This window comes from Microcaecilia unicolor, chromosome 10 (genome assembly GCF_901765095.1).
Source record: "Microcaecilia unicolor chromosome 10, aMicUni1.1, whole genome shotgun sequence".
Lineage (NCBI taxonomy): Eukaryota > Metazoa > Chordata > Amphibia > Gymnophiona > Siphonopidae > Microcaecilia > Microcaecilia unicolor.
The window spans coordinates 29,396,164-29,414,374 of NC_044040.1; the positions used below are offsets into that span (position 1 = coordinate 29,396,164).

General features: G+C 42.4%; 1 protein-coding gene across 1 annotated transcript in view; it reads right to left on the reverse strand.

Annotated features, from left to right (window-relative positions):
* Window positions 1-5,912: 5,912 nt before the first annotated feature.
* The window catches only part of RELN (reelin), a 568,089-nt gene continuing 555,790 nt past the window's right edge, over window positions 5,913-18,211 (reverse strand). The window contains exon 64 of the mRNA XM_030217170.1: window positions 5,913-6,976. Within this exon, the coding sequence (XP_030073030.1) occupies window positions 6,880-6,976 (97 nt within the window). The 3' untranslated portion in view covers window positions 5,913-6,879. The remainder of the gene's footprint in view (window positions 6,977-18,211) is intronic.

The following is an 18,211-nucleotide window of genomic DNA, read 5'->3' on the forward strand; positions in this document are numbered from 1 at the left end:
TCTGTTATGAAGCGATGGGGGGCAGATTGTATTAGGTAGCTGGGGCAGGTGTCCAATTGACAGTGGCTGTTGGAGTATTTTTCAATCGCCTGGGTAACTGTGTCGGCGCTGAGGAGAGCGAAATTTGACCATATTGGGTATTCACCATGGGTTGGGTCTAGACCATTAATGAAGTTTTCTATGTCCATGTAATTCTGAGGTAGGGTTTTGCGTAGGTTTACAATTTTTTCATTGAAATATTTAGCAAGGTTGTCTGCAGATGGGATGTCAGTGTTGGCTGTGGTGACCGGCGTTGTGTCTAGTAGTTTGTTCACAAGATGGTATAGTTTCTTCATGTTTTTGTAGTCCGGCCCAATTTTAGTTTTGTAGTACAACCTTTTGGTCTGCCTTATTGCGTATTTGTATTTCCTTTGTAGTGTGTGTTCATTTTTTTCCATGCGCGTTCCAGTTTTCTAGATTGTGTTTTTAGTTTTTTTCAATTCTTCATTGAACCACGGTATCCAGTTGTGTCTACGTGAAGTCTTTGTTTGTAAGGGTGCTATTTTGTCTAGTATATGTCTTCATCTTTTGTTCCATTCTAAGAGGTAATATATGGATTCCGTTTGTGCTGTCCAATCATTGTTGTATATCTGCTGCCAGTAAGTATCCGGATCTATTTGGCCTTTCGTAGTGTGAGTTGTGTGTTCTTTTGTGTGGAGAGAGCCCCTTTTCCGCCATTTTAGGGATAGGTTTAGTTTGTAATGGTTGGTCCATGGTGTTTCTGTCCATCTAGTTTGTGTTATGGTTAAGTTCTGATCAGTGGACAGTTTGTATGAGAAGAGGTCGATTGTACGATCATTCGAGTGAGTTGTTTGCATGTGTGGTCATGTAAGGTCACATAGGTGAAGGAAGTCCATACATTCTCGTGCGTTGGTAGAGTTTGGGTCTTCAAGGTGAAGGTTAATGTCTCCTAAGACTAGTGTATTGGAGTTGGATACACATATATTTGAAATGAAGTCCACCTGGCTTTCGTTCCAGTTGCATGGTGGTCTGTAGAATAGGATGCAATCTAGTTGGTTGAGAAGGGTTTGCTCTCTACATCCTGAGGTGTATATGTGACACTTTTTGCATAAAAATTGTTATAAAAATAGATATTGTTTAACATCTAGGGAGGTGGTTGGTTGAGGACCAGTGATTGAAGTACGGTGACTGTGCATATGGGATATATGTGCATGAGCAATCCCACTAATTTGGCTAAATGTCACCAGTCTGAGGTCCTTCTTCCCCCCTTCTGCTATTTTTCTTTACCAGCATGCAAATTGCTTGATCTAACCCACTATTTTGTTGCTGCATATTTATAAGTCAAGCGGTGTTTTTCCCATTTCTTTTGTTACTTTGGTAATGTTTTGCCAAAGCAATATTTAATTTCTGGGTCTCGGTACTCTTGCGGTCCAGTTTTTGAACTGAGGATTGAATAGTCGACAGTGAAGTTTCATTTTTTACCACTACAGAACTAAACATTGTCACAACCTTTAAGGAGGAAATTGCAGCATGCAGGGAAGATAAGCCTTTCCAAACCAAATCCAAAGTTTGGTCTTACCAGTAGGGAAGGAATCTTCAGTGCCTTCAAAACAGATCCCTGTAGTAATTCATGAGGTAACCTCTTAGCTGCAGCCAAAAGGCTCTGATCGAGCTGTCCTGAACCAACTCTCTCCTGCAAAGTTGTCTGTCCCCTGGAGCATTATCAAACCGCAGGTTCTCCTCTCCAGGAAGAGGGCCATCTTGTGACGCTGTTTGCCACAACCATTGTGCGATCGAATGCACCAACGCCGGGGGAGGCGGCACCTGCTGCTGGTTCGGGCTCAAGGTGTTATCGGCGTCTCCCATGGCTGCTGCTTCAGGCAGCTCAGCAGGAGGAATCAGCGATTTTTGTCAATGCAAAAGGCTTCAGCGATGGAAGTTTGCCGGTAAGAAGTAGCCTGCTGAGACTCGGAGGGAAAGTCTTGCGGCCTACCCTTACATTTCTTCCCCATTACACAAACGGAGAACCACGGAGCTGCTCCTAAGCGTAACCTCCCTAAACGGCCATCTTGGATTCTCTGAGTTATTTATGCAATTAGGTAGCCTTGTTTTCATCAGGATTTAGATTAGAATCTCATCATGTTTTGAGTATAAATTGTGCTTAAAATATACATCATTGTAGGAGGTTCACAGACTTTTTCGCAGCACTGTAAATTATACCTTATTACAGAAAACAATTTATGGAAATTGAGATGTGGCATATCTTGGATAACAACTTGAGGTACTGAACCTTGATGTGAAAACCAAATGAAACTGCCATTCAATTGAAACAAAAATTGCAGATTCTGGAGGCTATTTATTTCACCATTGTCTATCTTACATATGTACTTTGATCCTCTAGATTAAAGTGTTTTCTTCTCTGATGAATGTTGCAATATTCTGTTGATCTCGCTTTGATGATATTTTTTCTGTTTGTTATGTTTCTAAAAAAAATACAAAAGTTTCTTTCTTTGATAGTTTTGTATGCAGGTCTTTCCAGCAGGGAGAAGATTCTACTGCACAGCATATGTGAGACTTTTCTCTTTGCAGTTTTAATAGAATAACAGAAGAGAATGATATGAATTGTATTTGTATCTCGTGTGCACACCGCAGTATTGAGATGTTGGAATTTAAGAATTAAAAAATGTCATTTGTGTGACATTAGAACAAGAAGTGGGGAAAAGCATGCAGACACGGCTCATGGAATTCCATTCTGCTGATTTGGAAAGAATACAGTGAAAACAAGTATGTACTCATAGTGGAGGAGTGGCCTAGTGGTTAGGGTGGTGGACTTTGGTCCTGGGGAACTGAGGAACTGAGTTCGATTCCCACTTCAGGCACAGGCAGCTCCTTGTGACTCTGGGCAAGTCACGTAACCCTCCATTGCCCCATGTAAGCCGCATTGAGCCTGCCATGAGTGGGAAAGCACGGGGTACAAATGTAACAAAAAAAAATAGATACTATTGGAGATTCTACCTGGAATGTTGCTACTATTGGAGATTCTACATGGAATATTGCTAGCAACATTCCATGTAGAAGGCTGAGCAGGCTTCTGTTTCTGTGAGTCTGACGTCCTGCACATACGTGCAGGACGTCAGAGTCACAGAAGCAGAAGCCTGCGCAGCCACATTGGTGATCTGCTAGGGCCGACTTCTGCATGGAATGTTGCTAGTGGAATAGCAACATTCCTTGTAGAATCTCAAAAAGTAGCAACAGTGGAGGAGTGACCTAGTGGTTAGGGTGGTGGACTTTGGTCCTGGGGAACTGAGGAACTGAGTTGGATTCCCACTTCAGGCACAGGCAGCTCCTTGTGACTCTGGGCAAGTCACTTAACCCTCCATTGCCCCATGTAAGCCGCATTGAGCCTGCCATGAGTGGGAAAGCGCGGGGTACAAATGTAACAAAAATAAAATAGATACTATTGGAGATTCTACATGGAATTTTGCTATTCCACTAGCAACATTCCATGTAGAAGGCTGTGCAGGACGTCAGACTCACAGAAGCAGAAGCCTGCGCGGCCACATTGGTGATCTGCAAGGGCCGACTTCTCAAATAGTAGTAGCAACAGTGGCGGAGTGGCCTAGTGGTTAGGGTGGTGTACTCTGGTCCTGGGGAACTGAGGAACTGAGTTCGATTCCCACTTCAGGCACAGGCAGCTCCTTGTGACTCTGGGCAAGTCACTTAACCCTCCATTGCCCCAGGTACAAATAAGTACCTGTATATAATATGTAAGCCGCATTGAGCCTGCCATGAGTGGGAAAGCGTGAGGTACAAATGTAACAAAAATAAAAAAACAAATAGCAAGGTTCAGTTGCTGGGTGTCACTGTACATTAGCAGCCATTAAGAAAGTTACATTGTTCAGATTCAGTCAGAACAAAGAAAATGGAACTCGCACTGAATCACTAAGAGCCAGCCTTGCAGGGATAGGGGTGCAGCAGCTAAGGGGAGATGGGATAAGGTTAGTGGGGGAAAGCATTCATGCAAGTGTGTTGGCTCTGTGACTGGGAGAGTACAGAATAGGGGAGAAGCAATATGTAAGGAGCAGTTCCCCACCTGCTGTTATACTCTATCAGTATTTCAATCTCCCATAGAAATGTATTGGGTCATTTCTTGGTAGACTTCATTTCTCTGGAACACCTGGTCTGATGTGGCCCATTTTCAAATTAAAAAAGCATGAATGAATAAGGTGCTTTAATATTGTATACTTCTAAAATTAAAAAAAAAAATGGAAGACAAAACCTCAGAACCAGTCTGTGGACTCTTTATCTATTGCAGATGATTATAGTCTCAACTGTTGGCCAAATAATCATTGGCCAAAAACCTCCACTGACACTTTATTAAACTATTTTTCAGCTTTTTTTCTTTCCACTTTCATATGAAAAAATAATTCCAACCAAAAATGAATGTATAATTCCAAGCACCTATCTTAACAAATCCCTATGGGGTTCTTCAGAGAAATTTTTGTGCTTCTGATAATCTAGTATCTTTGTAACACATTCTGCTTAGCGTTGCTCCAGAATGTGGAGCCTTTTGTAAAATACATATAAGAATGTGCATGAGTACATTTGTATTTGCCAGTGGAAGCAGCCATTTTACAATGAAACATATTTTTTAAAAAGCATCATTCAGCAGCTTATACATGCAAGTGCCAGTGTTTACATGTGTAAGCGCTGATTTTAGCATCTTATATGTTTAATGTAATGCCACTGCATACACAAGTAAGTCCTGGGTTCCCACAAAACTATATGTGCAACTTTTGCCAATTAAGGGAAAGGGGATGGAGGTTGCTATATCAAAGCAGTTTAAATGTTATATACAAGTAGGCAATGGAGGATTGAGTGACTTGCCCCGAGTCATAAGGAGCTGCTGTGGGAATTGAATCCAGTTCTCAGGCCATTGCACTAACAATTAGGCTGCCACTCCACTTCATAGTTTGGGTCATTTGAAAATCTAGAAAGCTAAGTACAATTGCCCCTTTAGTCATTCTTATGAAGCCACGGCCAAAATAAGCAGTTTGCTAACACTTCCACATGCCTTGGAGAAGGTGCAAAAGATGACAGGGAAATTTGTAAAAATATACATCTATTCCCATGCAAAATTAGGCATAGACATGTAGGGCCCAATGTTTTGCAGGCAGCAATCAGCGTTTTGCTGACCGCCACCAGTACTATACCCCGAAATTCAGTTCCGGGCCATGTCCGGGCTCCTGTATTTAATTTTCAGATATACAGAGCCAGCCAAATTTTAGCTGGTTAAGTGCAATATTCGGCTATAAAGAACCACATAAAGATGACTAGTTTTAGGTGGTTAACTTTAACTGGTTAAGTGCCAACTCTACCCCCTAGAATGTCCCCAGAGTAGCTGGTTTTGGCTTGAGCACTATCTGGGCATTTTCAGTGGCACTATTGGTTAAGTACCGCTGAAAATGCCTGGTTAGTCCTGGACAGGCAATTTACACAGCCAGGAGACTGGCTGTTTAAATAATTTTGAATAATGGCCCCTTAATTTCTATGGCTCACCCCATGCTTCTTTGAATCTGTGTGCCCTGTGGCATGTTCATGTATAAATGCAGTATTGTAAAACTGACATTTACATATGTATGGTGCATCACTGTTTTCACATGTTCTTTATTATTTTAACATTTGCAGAAACCACATTATAAAGCACATCAAATCTAGGTTTCAAATGAAGAAAAAAAAACCAGAAAGAATTGAAACATTTACAACATTTCGTTGTTTATTCATTTCCTTAGAATTGGTCATTTATTAAATTGAGGACAGCGTCCACTTATCTTAGGAAGTTTATTATATATATACAAATTGTTTGGAAATATCACATCCCAGTATAACAACTTTGATCAGAACATCACATATTGTGTTGACATAGTCTTTATTGAAGCATGGATTTTTAACTCTCTTCACCATACATGGGGCAATCGGGCCATTGTAATGTTGCTGGTGTAAGTACAACATGAGCAGAAGATACAAACATGACCCACAATAGACCACAAACAGTAAGCACATTCACTGTTTACAAATCACTCCATTATCACAGACACTAAAAGGCAGTTTTACAGTAAGTAAACCTATCTCAAAAACCTGCTTTATCTTTTCATTAGAAAATGGAAGCATTTGTTAAGGGCTTTATCTATAGCTGCTTAGAACAAAGGTGGAGGCCAAGCATTCTTATTTACAATGGAAACTAATGGTAGCCAAGAGAACATACCCATGAGAAGTATTTAAAGTTATACGCTCTTCTGCAATTACTTGTTCGAACAGACAGTGTGTGATTTGCACTATGCACAATGTCAGAAAGAACACAAAGTAAAGCAGCAAAAAAAAAAAAAATCAGCAGTGTAACAAGCAGACCCAGTGCCCAAGTCAGGTTGTAAAACAGTACATAAAAGACAAACAATGATAACTTAATGGTATAAAATATACATAAAGAAATACAGTGCATGTAGATACCTAAGTGACACAGAATGTTAAATACTGTGCTTTCCTTTTTGTAGAACAGTCTGAAAAGTCCTTGCGCTTACATTTATTCCCGTTAGATATTAATGTGTTGCTTACTTCCAATACTGCCAATGCAACTGATATTACAACAGATCACAAATTCCACAGACACGTCAACATTAAAACATTTACCTAGGAGAAAATAAGTCACTTCTCATTAGTTCACAGTGCGAAAAAGGTGGAGCACACTCAGTCTTGGCAAAGGCTTCCGATTATTTTAGCCTGTTTCAAAAAGGTCCCGATAACGGACACAATACTTAAGAGGATGGAAAGCAACAGATCACATGTTGGGAGGAAAAACAAGATGTTTTCTTTTTCATTTCTTCATGGGTATCGTCTGAGTGACCTTCGTCTTCTATTGTAGAAATGCCTGAGCCCGTTTTGCCGTGAAAAATTCATCATGTAATTTTGTTTGCGAGTGCTGTTAAAATGCAGATAGGGAAACAGAAGATGAAAGTTATTTCCTCAGGGAATACTTCAAGCAACGTGAAAGGTATATAGCTAAGGGTAAGAAACAAGAGAAGCTAAAACTGGCACTACTTAATGTGTAGGGTACAGTGTCAGCCCAATAAAAGGTATTAATAATTTTAAGAATCACAGTTTGTGAACTCTATTAAGGACACGGGCTCCATGGATGGAAATGTAAATTGCAATCGATGTAGTTTTTCTATATTTCTATAGCCACTTGGGCAACTCAACTCTGGAAGGTGCCAAAAGAACAGCTAGCAAAACAATAGGTCCTGACAGCTAAACACACTCAAATGAAAAAGCAGGGAGGGTAATGAGTTTTCAAATAACCTATGTATACAGGATGGGGTGTTGTTGGGATGATCATGATAAGAATATCTACCCCTGCCTCTTTCTCCTCATTTTCAAGCATCTGTCTCCTGCCCATTGAGTCCTCCTTCCTCAGCATTCTCTCTCCCATCCCCACTTGGTGCCCTCCTTCCTAGCATTGGCATTTGCCACTTGCACCTTAATTTCATATCAGTTCCCACTCGCTTCTTGCTTCCCTACCTACATCAGCTCCTACATGCTGCTTGCTACCAACCTTCTAGCGTCTTCTCCTTTCTTGTTTTCTTTCCCCATCACATCAATTATCCCATGCTGCTTGATTACACCTCCCCCCCCCCCCCCGTGTCATTTTCCCCTTGCCTCCTCTCCCCCACACCCACTGGTTGTTTTCCTGTCCCCCATCAACTCCCCATCTTCTGCTTGCTTCTCTGCACTGCAGCAGCCACTGCTGAATTTGTTCTGTATTTATATGTGAACAGCTTCGAGTCTCGTGGGCCAACACATCCTGCTGCCTCCTGCCATTTTCTTACATTGGGGGGGGGAAGTTCCCCAATTTTATGTGAGAGAGCGGGAGATTCCATCCCAATGCTGGAGACATGGCAGGTTTATTGTAACTAATTGGCAACTCTACTCATCTGCACCAAAATTGCATTATTAACCTATACCAGTATTTTTGTCTGGAGATTCAGTTTACTACTTCATTTGATCACTGTTTAATATGGATTTCCTTTTCTTCTGTGGGCTGATACAGACAGAAATTTTTCAGATATTTTGAGTTCTTTGCACAATGAAACCAATTGTTATAGTCGTAGAAGATAGACAATAGTACACACTATTCCATTAAGGTGGTTGCATCGTTTAGTTCTCTCAGGGCAGTGTCTCCAAATAGGCTAATTTTGCACATACTTTGACCGTAATGAAACTCACTCCTAAGTTCCCATTTTGAAGCAGCACCAGGAGCAAGACATGCTGCAGCCACACCAGGCAGGAAAGAGGAGGCTCTTTCCTGCCGTGAAGACGCCACTAGACCACCAGGGCACTACAATAAGGTGAAGGTTGGGGAGGATAGGACACCCTGAGGTCCGCCTGCCCATTTGCCGTCCTGCCTGCCCATTCGTCTGCAAAACCTGCTCAGGTTCTCAAAAAGAGGACATGTCCGGGTAAAACCAGATGTATGGTAACCCCTGCTATCTACACTGTTAAAATGGTTGCCAAGACCTTTAGCAGCAGCCATTTTGATAGCAGAGACAAGGGAAGGAGCAACTGTGGATCATTCCTGTCCTGGTTAGGTCACTAGACCACCAGGGTTAAATGCAGGCTGAGGGGGCTCACAGGTGGATCTAGAAGGGCTCTGGTCACAGGGTGGGAGGGAGGGACAGCTCTTATTCAGGGAGGGAAAGATGGAGGGACAGACATGGTTCTTCTGGGGAGAGGAACAAAGGGCAAAGTTTTGGTTTCAGCCAAAATTAAAAATAAGACAATATGGATTTTAGACTGGTTTTGGTACTGAAACCGAAATTCGATTGGCCTCTAGTCAAAACATGAAATGGAAACCCTAAGAAACCTGAATTCATGAGATGTGGCACACTCTCCATCTTACTACATCCTACTCATGTCCTTCACTCAATCACCTAGGCCCTACTGTCCTAATCCTGAATCAATTTCTTAGTTGCCATTGTCCCCCCACCCCCACTTAGTCCCCAAGTCTTTGCTCTCTCATTCCCATCCAAGCCTAGACAGAGGATGTGGATGGACCTGAGTCTGTCTTCTAACCTCCCATTCAATGCCTCAGTCTCTGCCTCATGCATCCCTACGTCACCAATACCTGCTCTCCTATCTCTACCTCTTTTCCAGCATCCATTGCCTCTACCACACCCTAATTCCCAGCATCCATTCCTTCTACTTCTGTCCTCATACCACCTCCTCCTCCCTTTCCCTAGCAACCATCCCCCTATGTCCTCCAATATTCATTTACTCTGCTTTTCCTCACCTCAGAATCCATTCCTGTGCCCCTCTCCTCCTTCCCCACTGTATCGGTCCTCTTCCCACTTATCATTTCCTCTGCAACTTCCAGTATCAGCCCCTTCTTCCAACCCCAATCCTACCATCTTCCAACCCCCATCCCTACCATCTTTCATCATCCACTCCTCCCACCCCAACTATATTCCAGCTTGAGCCCCCTTCTCCAAGCCCCAGCATCTGTCTCCTTCCATCTACCCCCTGCTGATACTCTTGACTTCTGTGTATAGCAGCAGGAGCTTACTTCTTTGCTCCTCGTCACTCAAGCATAGTCCGCATGCAAAGACAGGCACATCTTGTATTTCATATGGCTGAGCATGAACAGAGCAACGGAGAGTGAAGGAGCAAACTCCATCTGCTCTAGGAATGAAAAATGTAGTTAGGCCAGGGCCCATGTGTCTTGTTCCAACCCCCTCAGTCAGGGTATGTGCAGTATGATCTAAATCTCTGAAGTTTACTGCTAATGCTCAATGTAATACTTACAACTGTGCAAAAGAGAACGTCCTGGATTTCATAGGATGAAATATGTATAGTCAGACCTGTGGCACACATCATGATGGGAACTGGGAAATATTTCTGCATCTTTCTGCCACATTGTATATAGTGTTGTGTGGGAACTATTGAGTATGTCTACAAAATGATGTTAGGGGTATCGGTATCCTCTCCTATTATGTACATCCTTCCACAGACTAGAAATGTGCTATAATGGTGCCCATTAGTCAAGTAGGATAGTTACCGAGTAAATGTTTAGTCTAAAAACCTGGCTTCACTCTGGGCCAAATTAGTGACTTTTTGCCTAAATCTGGACAAAGTGTGCACACTGTGTATTCCACAATATGGAGGTAATTAGGTAAAATTATTTTCACATGTATGTGGCCACTTATATGTGTAAAATACCAAACAATGTAACAGTATGTACTTGCATGATTAAATACTCTAATGTACATGTCTACGTGAATAATCTAAGCATGAACATTTCTACTGCTCAAAAGCAGGTGTAAATGTCTATAGGTGCAATTTTTGCTGCTTATAGTAGTATTTATAAAGACATGTAGGGGCTTAATTGCACTCTTAAACCAGGTGCCCCGTTATAAAATTACCCTTCACATGTGTCTGCTAATTTATTTATAGAATTTGAAGTCCACCTCCCCACAATGCTAGGCAGATAACAATACATACACAATTAAAAACTAACCCCTTGATATTCAGCTGACGGCGTGCAACGATTTTGCTGACTGACACCGGCATTAACCCATTAGTGCCTAATGTTCCCATATTTGTTCCCACATATGGGAATATTGGGCACTAATGGGTTAAACTTGGATCTTCAATGTTGGGTTGTTTCCAGCGACTGGCATTGAATATCCAGGGGTTTTTTTAAACGCTAAAAAGTTAACCGGTTATGCCGATATTTAGCGCTAATTGTTTAACTTTTTAGCGGTCAAAGATAGGACAGCTATTTATACAGCTCTATTTGACCGCTAAACATATCCTGTTAGGCACTGAATATTGGCACCTAACCGGATAAGTCACAGGACATAGCCAGTTGTGTGCTAGGTGCTAACCGGCAATATTCAGCAGAAGATAACTGGTTATCTCCCGCTGAACATTTGCAGTTAAGCAAGGAAATGCTATTTAACCGATCAGTGGCCATTCCTGACCTGTTAAATAGCACTGAATATTGGGTGAGGGGGGTTAAATATCTATGGGCTTACATAAAAACTGACATTGACCATCACCTAGAAGTGCATAAAAATTTTGTAAACCAGCAATATACACCAGAACTAGTATCAAATATCCTGACTGCATAATCAGCATTCCATATTTGGCGGAGGGGTAAAAGTCCTGATCTGAGAGACAATCAAACTGCACAGTCTCCATCGCCCACCTGTCTGAATCAGCATGCCTGTTAATCCAGCTGGGAGACAAGGAACCAATGTGGCTGCTTGTGGTCTACACAGCACCTTGAAACACCATGGGATAGAATATCAGTCCTGAGCCTCTCTCATATGTGGCAAGACTTGTAGAGACTGTGAGCTTGTGGGGAGCAGCTGGCATTAGTAAGTCCAACTGAAGTTTGACTTGAAGGGCTGCAAATTCTACTTGGTGCAGGGGAGGGATTCTGACTCACTGCTTGGGACACATTGTGCTGCGCTTGTACAGTCAGGGTGAATGGTGACTCTTGCGGAGGCAGTTAAGTGGTGCTCCCGCTATGGGACCCTCCGGCTGGTATCAGGCCGTTGCAGTGCGTGGAAGCTGGGAATCCTGCGGGATGCAGAGGAAATGGAGGCAGCACATCTTTGGATTTGGCGCAGTTGGGGTCTTCGGGCTCTCCGGCAGGGCCAGTGCATAGTTTGATGCAGGAGAGCACGGGAATGAAGGGTAATTTGTCGGGGCTGACTGGCAGTGAGGTGCAGTCTCTGTCTGATCATGCACAGAGCACAGCCACCATTTTACAAGAAAATCTTCTTAGCCACTAGTCTCCGATGTCATAGAAATATGACCTTCATCTTCCTTGGACGCTGGTTGGTAGATGGAGTATGCAGTGGTGGTTGTCACCCAGGAATTTGACCGTTGGAGCTCCTTTTCTGATAACACAATGAGAGGTGGTGACAACGGACACCAGCAAGTTGGGTTGGGGAGCTCACTACAAGTTCCATCTGGCATAAGGCACCTGAACAGAACAGAAGTCTCAGTAGTCAATAAATCACTTGGAGCTCAGGGCAGTGCAGAAAGCCTTATGAGATTTTGCTCCCTTTCTGGCGGGGACCCCAGTCTGAGTTTCCTCCAACAATGTAATGGTGGTGAGTTATATCAAAAAGCAAAGTGGGACTTGCAGTTATCCGATGGTGGTGGAGGGGCCTCCCTCATGAATTGGGTGGAGAAAAATCTCTGCTTATTGGCAGCTGACATCCCCGAGGTCCTTGAATGTGGATACAGACTTTCTCTGTGTGCACTCCTGGGATCTAGGGGAATGGGAACTATCCAGCCAGGGGTTTCAGCTGATAGTGGACAGATGGAGGTTGTCTGGTTCTGGACCTGATGACAAAGAAAAAGGAATGCTTTGTTAAAGTGTCCAAATTCTTCAGCCGTTGGAAAGAACCGTGCTTGATGAGGATCGATGCCCTACTAAAGCACTGCCCAGAGACACATCTACTGTATGTCTTTCCTCCTTGGCCCCATGGTAGGTTGTTGTTGAAAAGGATTGCATTGCTCCAGGGTCAAATAATTCTTGTAGCTATGGAAGCTGTGGTATGTAGACCTGATGACTGCTGGATGGGGGGATTCTCTCTGTCTTCCACAGGTACACAAGGCCTACTGAAGTGAGAAGAATTCGTGCTCCTTTGGTCATATGGCATGGCTATTGATGGTTGAGATGAAAATGTTATTCTGATTTGGTCATTCCTACCATGCTTCAGGCTTGGAAACATACTACATCCATGATGTATGCAAGGATGTGGCGGATGTTCAAGGGCTGAGTGCAGATTTTCTCTTTCCTCTGCTAAGATTGCACACTTCCTAGTATTTCTCCAGGCAGGTCTTCAGAAAGTATTGGCATTGGGGTTCAGGTTGCGTCTTTGGCCTGTTTTAGGGGCCAACTACAGAAGACATCTCTTGCGGCTCACCTGGGTATCATTCAATTCTTGTGGGGAACGAGCACCTTGCAACCTCGCTTTTGTATGCCATATCCAGAGTGGATCCTTAATAGAGAGTTGCATGGGGACAGAAATCTAACCTGTCCCTGCCCATCCCCTTAAGAATCTAACCTGTCCCCGTCTCAAGTAATCTCTATTCCCACACCTACCCCGTCCCCGCTGCACCCACCGCACTGCATCACACCTTGCTGCACAGTCATCTTGACCCCCCCCCCCGAAAGCCAGTTTCTATAAATACTGCTAAAAGTAACAAATGCATTTTCTTCCATACTCTGCTAAATAAACATTTTTTTAAAAATGCACATTTTCAAAAAAAGCAAACATCAGTAAGCAACATGTCTCCCTTTCCTTTACCTCCCATCCATGTGCAGCATGTCCCCCTTTCCTCTCCATTTTCTTCTATCCTATGTGCTCTATTTCCCCTTCTTCCCTCTCCATGTATGTCCCCTTTACCAAATTTTTTTCCAGCTCCCTCCCTCCCTTTTTACAGTCTCCTTGCTCCTTCCCACCCATGCCCCCTCCAGCCCTGGATTCCCTCCCTGAACATACCTCAGTACATCCTGGTGGTCTAGTGGGGCAGGAAAGATTCCCACTCTTTCCTGCCCTCTGCCGCTGTTTTTGGTAAACAGAGGCTTGGCCTCATGGCTTCCAAGTCCACAATTGCTAGATGGCTGAAGGAGACTATCGTGTCAGCTTATTTGCTTGCAGGGAAGCAGGCTCCTCAGGCTTTGTAGACTTAATCTATGAGGTGTACAGCAACATCCTGGGCAGAGACTACCTTACTTTCTCCAGTGGATATTAACAAGGTGGCGACGTGGTTGACGCTGCATACCTTTGCCAAGCACTACAAGGTGAATGATGCAGTGCACTTGGAAGCCAGTTTTGGGGCTTCAGTCCTTAGATTGGCAATGCTAGGATTCTACCCACTCTAAGGATTGCTTTGGAACATCCCACAGGTTCTGGAATAGTGGGAAGCTACGTAATGGACAAAGAAATTTAGGTCTTACCTGATATTTTCTTTCTATAAGTCCTTCCCACTATTCCAGAGACCCGCTTGAGGTTTCTGAGATGTTTAGTTGATGCGGAGTAATGGGTCAAATAATGACTGTCAACTTGCACAGTGCTTCCTGCATATCTCTTGTTCTCTACAGGTTGTCCAGAGATGAGAAAGGTCCATACATGTGGTTAGTTTTAGGTTAGGGGATGGAATTTGATATATCGCCTTTGGTTACAATCAAAGTGGTTTACATATTATATACAAGCACTTATTTTGTACTTGGGGCAATGGAGGGTTAAGTGACTTGTCTAGAGTCACAAGGAGATGCAGTGGGAATTGAACCCGGTTCCCCTAGTTCTCAGGCCACTGCACTAACCACTGTTTAAGATTGTTGTATTTATTCTGAGTTTCTCCCTATTGCTTGTCTAAGTAAGTACTGAGGAGCTGGACTGGATACCAAGACCCAGATGCACAAAGGTCCCAGTAAAGAATCACTCTGTATTTCCACTTCGGTAAAAATTACCGATTTGGAAATACAGATGGATTCACAAAGCGAATCGCATGCAAATGAGCTGGTCACTGCTTTTTCGATCAGCTAATTTGCACACGATAGGGGATGAACCCAGTTGGTGAGCTGAGCATGTGCAGAGCAGCCAATCATTAAGCATGGCTTCTCTGTGCATACTACAGACTGCTTTCATACATGCAGACAAGCCGCGTGTATGAAAGCCAGCGTAGCTCTTTTTTTTCCCCAAACTGCCTTGGTTATATTGCTGATTCTGGGAGCCTGCACTATTGGGGTGCCTTCCATTCTCCTGCCTGCAGAAGTTGGAAGGGGTGTGGGGGGGGGGGGGGGGGGAGGGAGGGTTGCAGATCCCAAATACTGGTGTGAGCAGCTTTTAGTGCTAAAGTGCTGAAAACTGGGGCAACGTTTAAGTGCTGATGCTGGCCCTTTAAAGCAGGAGCTTGTACTCTTCCCCTGCCCAGCCCACTGCAGAGCCTGCAGCCAGGTTTGTTTGAAAGGGTGGGTTTTTTTCTTAACTGGTAAAGGGTGGGTGCCAGCAGGGTTGCTCCAGCATGTCTTGTTTATCCCCATGGGTCCTTCTCCTCTGCAGGAGTGGCAGAGGAGGCGACTCTGGAGTACTTGCTATGAAAAACTGTCAGAACCGACAGCTCCACATCTCATGTTAAATTTTCCACAGTAAAGGTAGAGGCTGTGCATTGTTTTGCATTCATATTTGTATAGTAATTAGCTTATTATATGATACCTTTGCATACAATTTTCGTTAGCTGCTACCGTTACAGGAAAAGAGCTTGCAGAACCCTTTTGTGCATGTCTGGCTGTACGCCGTGTTCGCTAAACCGGCTAGAACCAGTGTAAAAACTACGTTGCTGGCTCATTGGGTTTTGTGCCTCTAGGCCCAAGAGAGATATGTCTCAGCTCAGTTTTCAGTTCTCTATCTCCACCTGCTGATTGATGGACACAACTATTCAACAGTTTCTGGAATAGTGGGAAGGACTAATGGAAAGAAAATTATCAGGCAAGACCTTATTTAAGTGTCTTTGTAAAACAGACTCCTAAAGTGACCCCCTAGTAGTGAACAAATTCTCATACATAAATGTACGCCTGCTTAGAAAAAGGTAAAAATGTGTGTGTTCTATGTGTATATACACATGTTTTATAAAATATATGTGTGCACTGCAACTTTGCCCCTGATTAAAGTAAACTCACTTTCGGGAATGCCTATGTGCAGATCACATAAAAATTGGTGCAGTTTTTCAGTGTGCCTACTTTTATGCTTTTGTACAGTCATGCAATTATATATAACAGCCGTTTTCCAAGAGTAAAGCATGCTTAATGCCTGGCCCAATGCTTTACTAATTACCCCTTTAAGGGTAATTACACCAGGGAATTAATTCATGTACATTTACACCTGATCTTTAGCACACACTGTTTTATAGTTTTCTAGGATATGCTTGAAGTTTCAGAAGTAAGTGAGTTAATGCAAACTCCAGTCCTACCTCGGGGAACTCTTCTGCTCAGTACAGATAAACATACAAGCCCTAGTGCATATCTTTATGTGCATATTAGGAGTGCAGTTTTATAAATGTTTCTTTGTGTAAAGCACTGTCTGCAGAAATGTTTTTGAAATTACTGTTTTAATTTTCTCTCTCTTTTTTTTTAAATTTGTGCTCACACGTGAACCTTCCATAACTCCTATATAACATTCTCTTCAAACTCCTTCTAAATACATCGATGCTTTTTCCATCAGCAATGAAAGGGTATAATTTTTATGGCTTTTTTATTGAGATGGTCTATGGCATATTTAAATGAGGCAGTGCCTGAAGTCTAGGCAAGTGGCTTTTCCCTTTAAGTCAAGCTGACATCATGGTGAGACCATCCTCAGTGTGCATTCTTTGCCCAGTTTTAAATGTTGGAGATGTCAGGAGAGTGACTTTGAATACCAAAAAAGAGACATGGAAGTTCAGAAATCTTGTAATGAAGATGTCCATGCATTATGGACATTTAAGTGTAGGTCTACCTTGAAAACCCAAGTGAAAGATGTTTATCTGATATTTTGAGCTACCAGTTTCTGGGCCCTAATTTTAATTAAATACAGATGTAATTATTTTTTGTTTGCCGTCAATAAGAGGAAAATTTCACTGCTATATGGTAAATGATCAATTACCCATGCAACTGTTTTGGTTCAAAATTGTCCTTCTCGGACCAATTAAAACTATACAAGAACTTCCTCAACAAGCATACTTTTACCCAGGCTGAAATGAGATATCATCTGGGGTGTGTTTAGGTTGGGGGACAAAATGCACATACATACTTCGTATTTTGCTCCCCTTAAACTAGCATCTGCACAATACATGACCACTTTCAGCACATGCAGTTTGCAGTGGTTAATTTTCAAAAGAGAAACAACTCATATGTTGGTGCCATGTACAAAAGCTGCTAGTGCCTGTGTACATTGCAAATAGTACATGATACTTGTCAGCTTGGCCCCTAATGGTAGTACCATGAGACTACCTCTAGGGGGATTTCAACACCATTTTATTTTTATCCTTTATTTTATTTTACTATTTATAATCCACACTATCTAATATTCTAAACAGACTACAAGCACTCCTGTCCCCCTACTAGTTACCAGGGAAGCCCTTGGTAGGTGCTAGAAGAGTGATGTATGGGAGGGTATGATTTTTTTTCTTGGGGGGGGGGGAGGGTTGGGGTTTTGATCTGAAGTTAGGGGATTTTGATCCAGGGTTGAAGAGGTTGACTGAGGATTGAGTGGTGGTTGTTTCATAACGTGACTAGCCCCTTTGAAGGATAGTGAGTCCGACTTGGGATTCACTATCTTCGTGTTGCTGCAGATAGCAACATGCGATATTCCCAAACGTAGCAACGAAAAACTAATCTATAGTTCTGGAATAGGGTAAGTTAGTGATTTGTGTGGTTGTCCAGTATTGTAAGTTAGTGAGTGGCATGGTGAATTTTAATGTGCAAAACTGCAAATTTTGTCACAGCATAGTATCTACCCTTCTGAAGGACTTTCTGCCACTAACTTTTTCAAGTTATGAATTTGGATTAATTAAACCCAAAGGGTGTCCATTGGGACAGCACTGGCCAGATGTGCAAGATGCATTACATGTACTGAATTCACCTCTGATAGTTCTACCTGGATTCTGTGAACATTATACACTGCAGTAAAAATACTCTTACAAAAACCTGTAAGCAAGCTAAATATATTTTTATAGTTACAGACATCAAGCATACTATTCTCTCCTTTACCTATTTTAACAAGTAGCAATGTTACACTGTATGAATATGATTAAAATTATCTTAACTTCATTAGTAAGCAACACAATTATTAATTAATAGCTCTTACCTTACTCTAGTGTAAAACCAATGACAGCAAATAATGAAATACAACATAAGTTAGAAAATGCCTTTCAATGCATGCAGCACTGTGATTAGTCATAAAAGTCTGATGAGGCTTAGAGGCAATATAGGATTGTTCATCTCTTTTGAAAATAAAAATTGAAGAAATTATTTCTTGTTTGAACATTTTTTTTTCTATTGATCATGTCATGCGATGTTTGCTTGCAGAATGGGTAAAGCAGAGCTAGAATAAGACACTGCAGACAGTGTTAAACTTGGAACAAATGTTGAAATCAGAATACC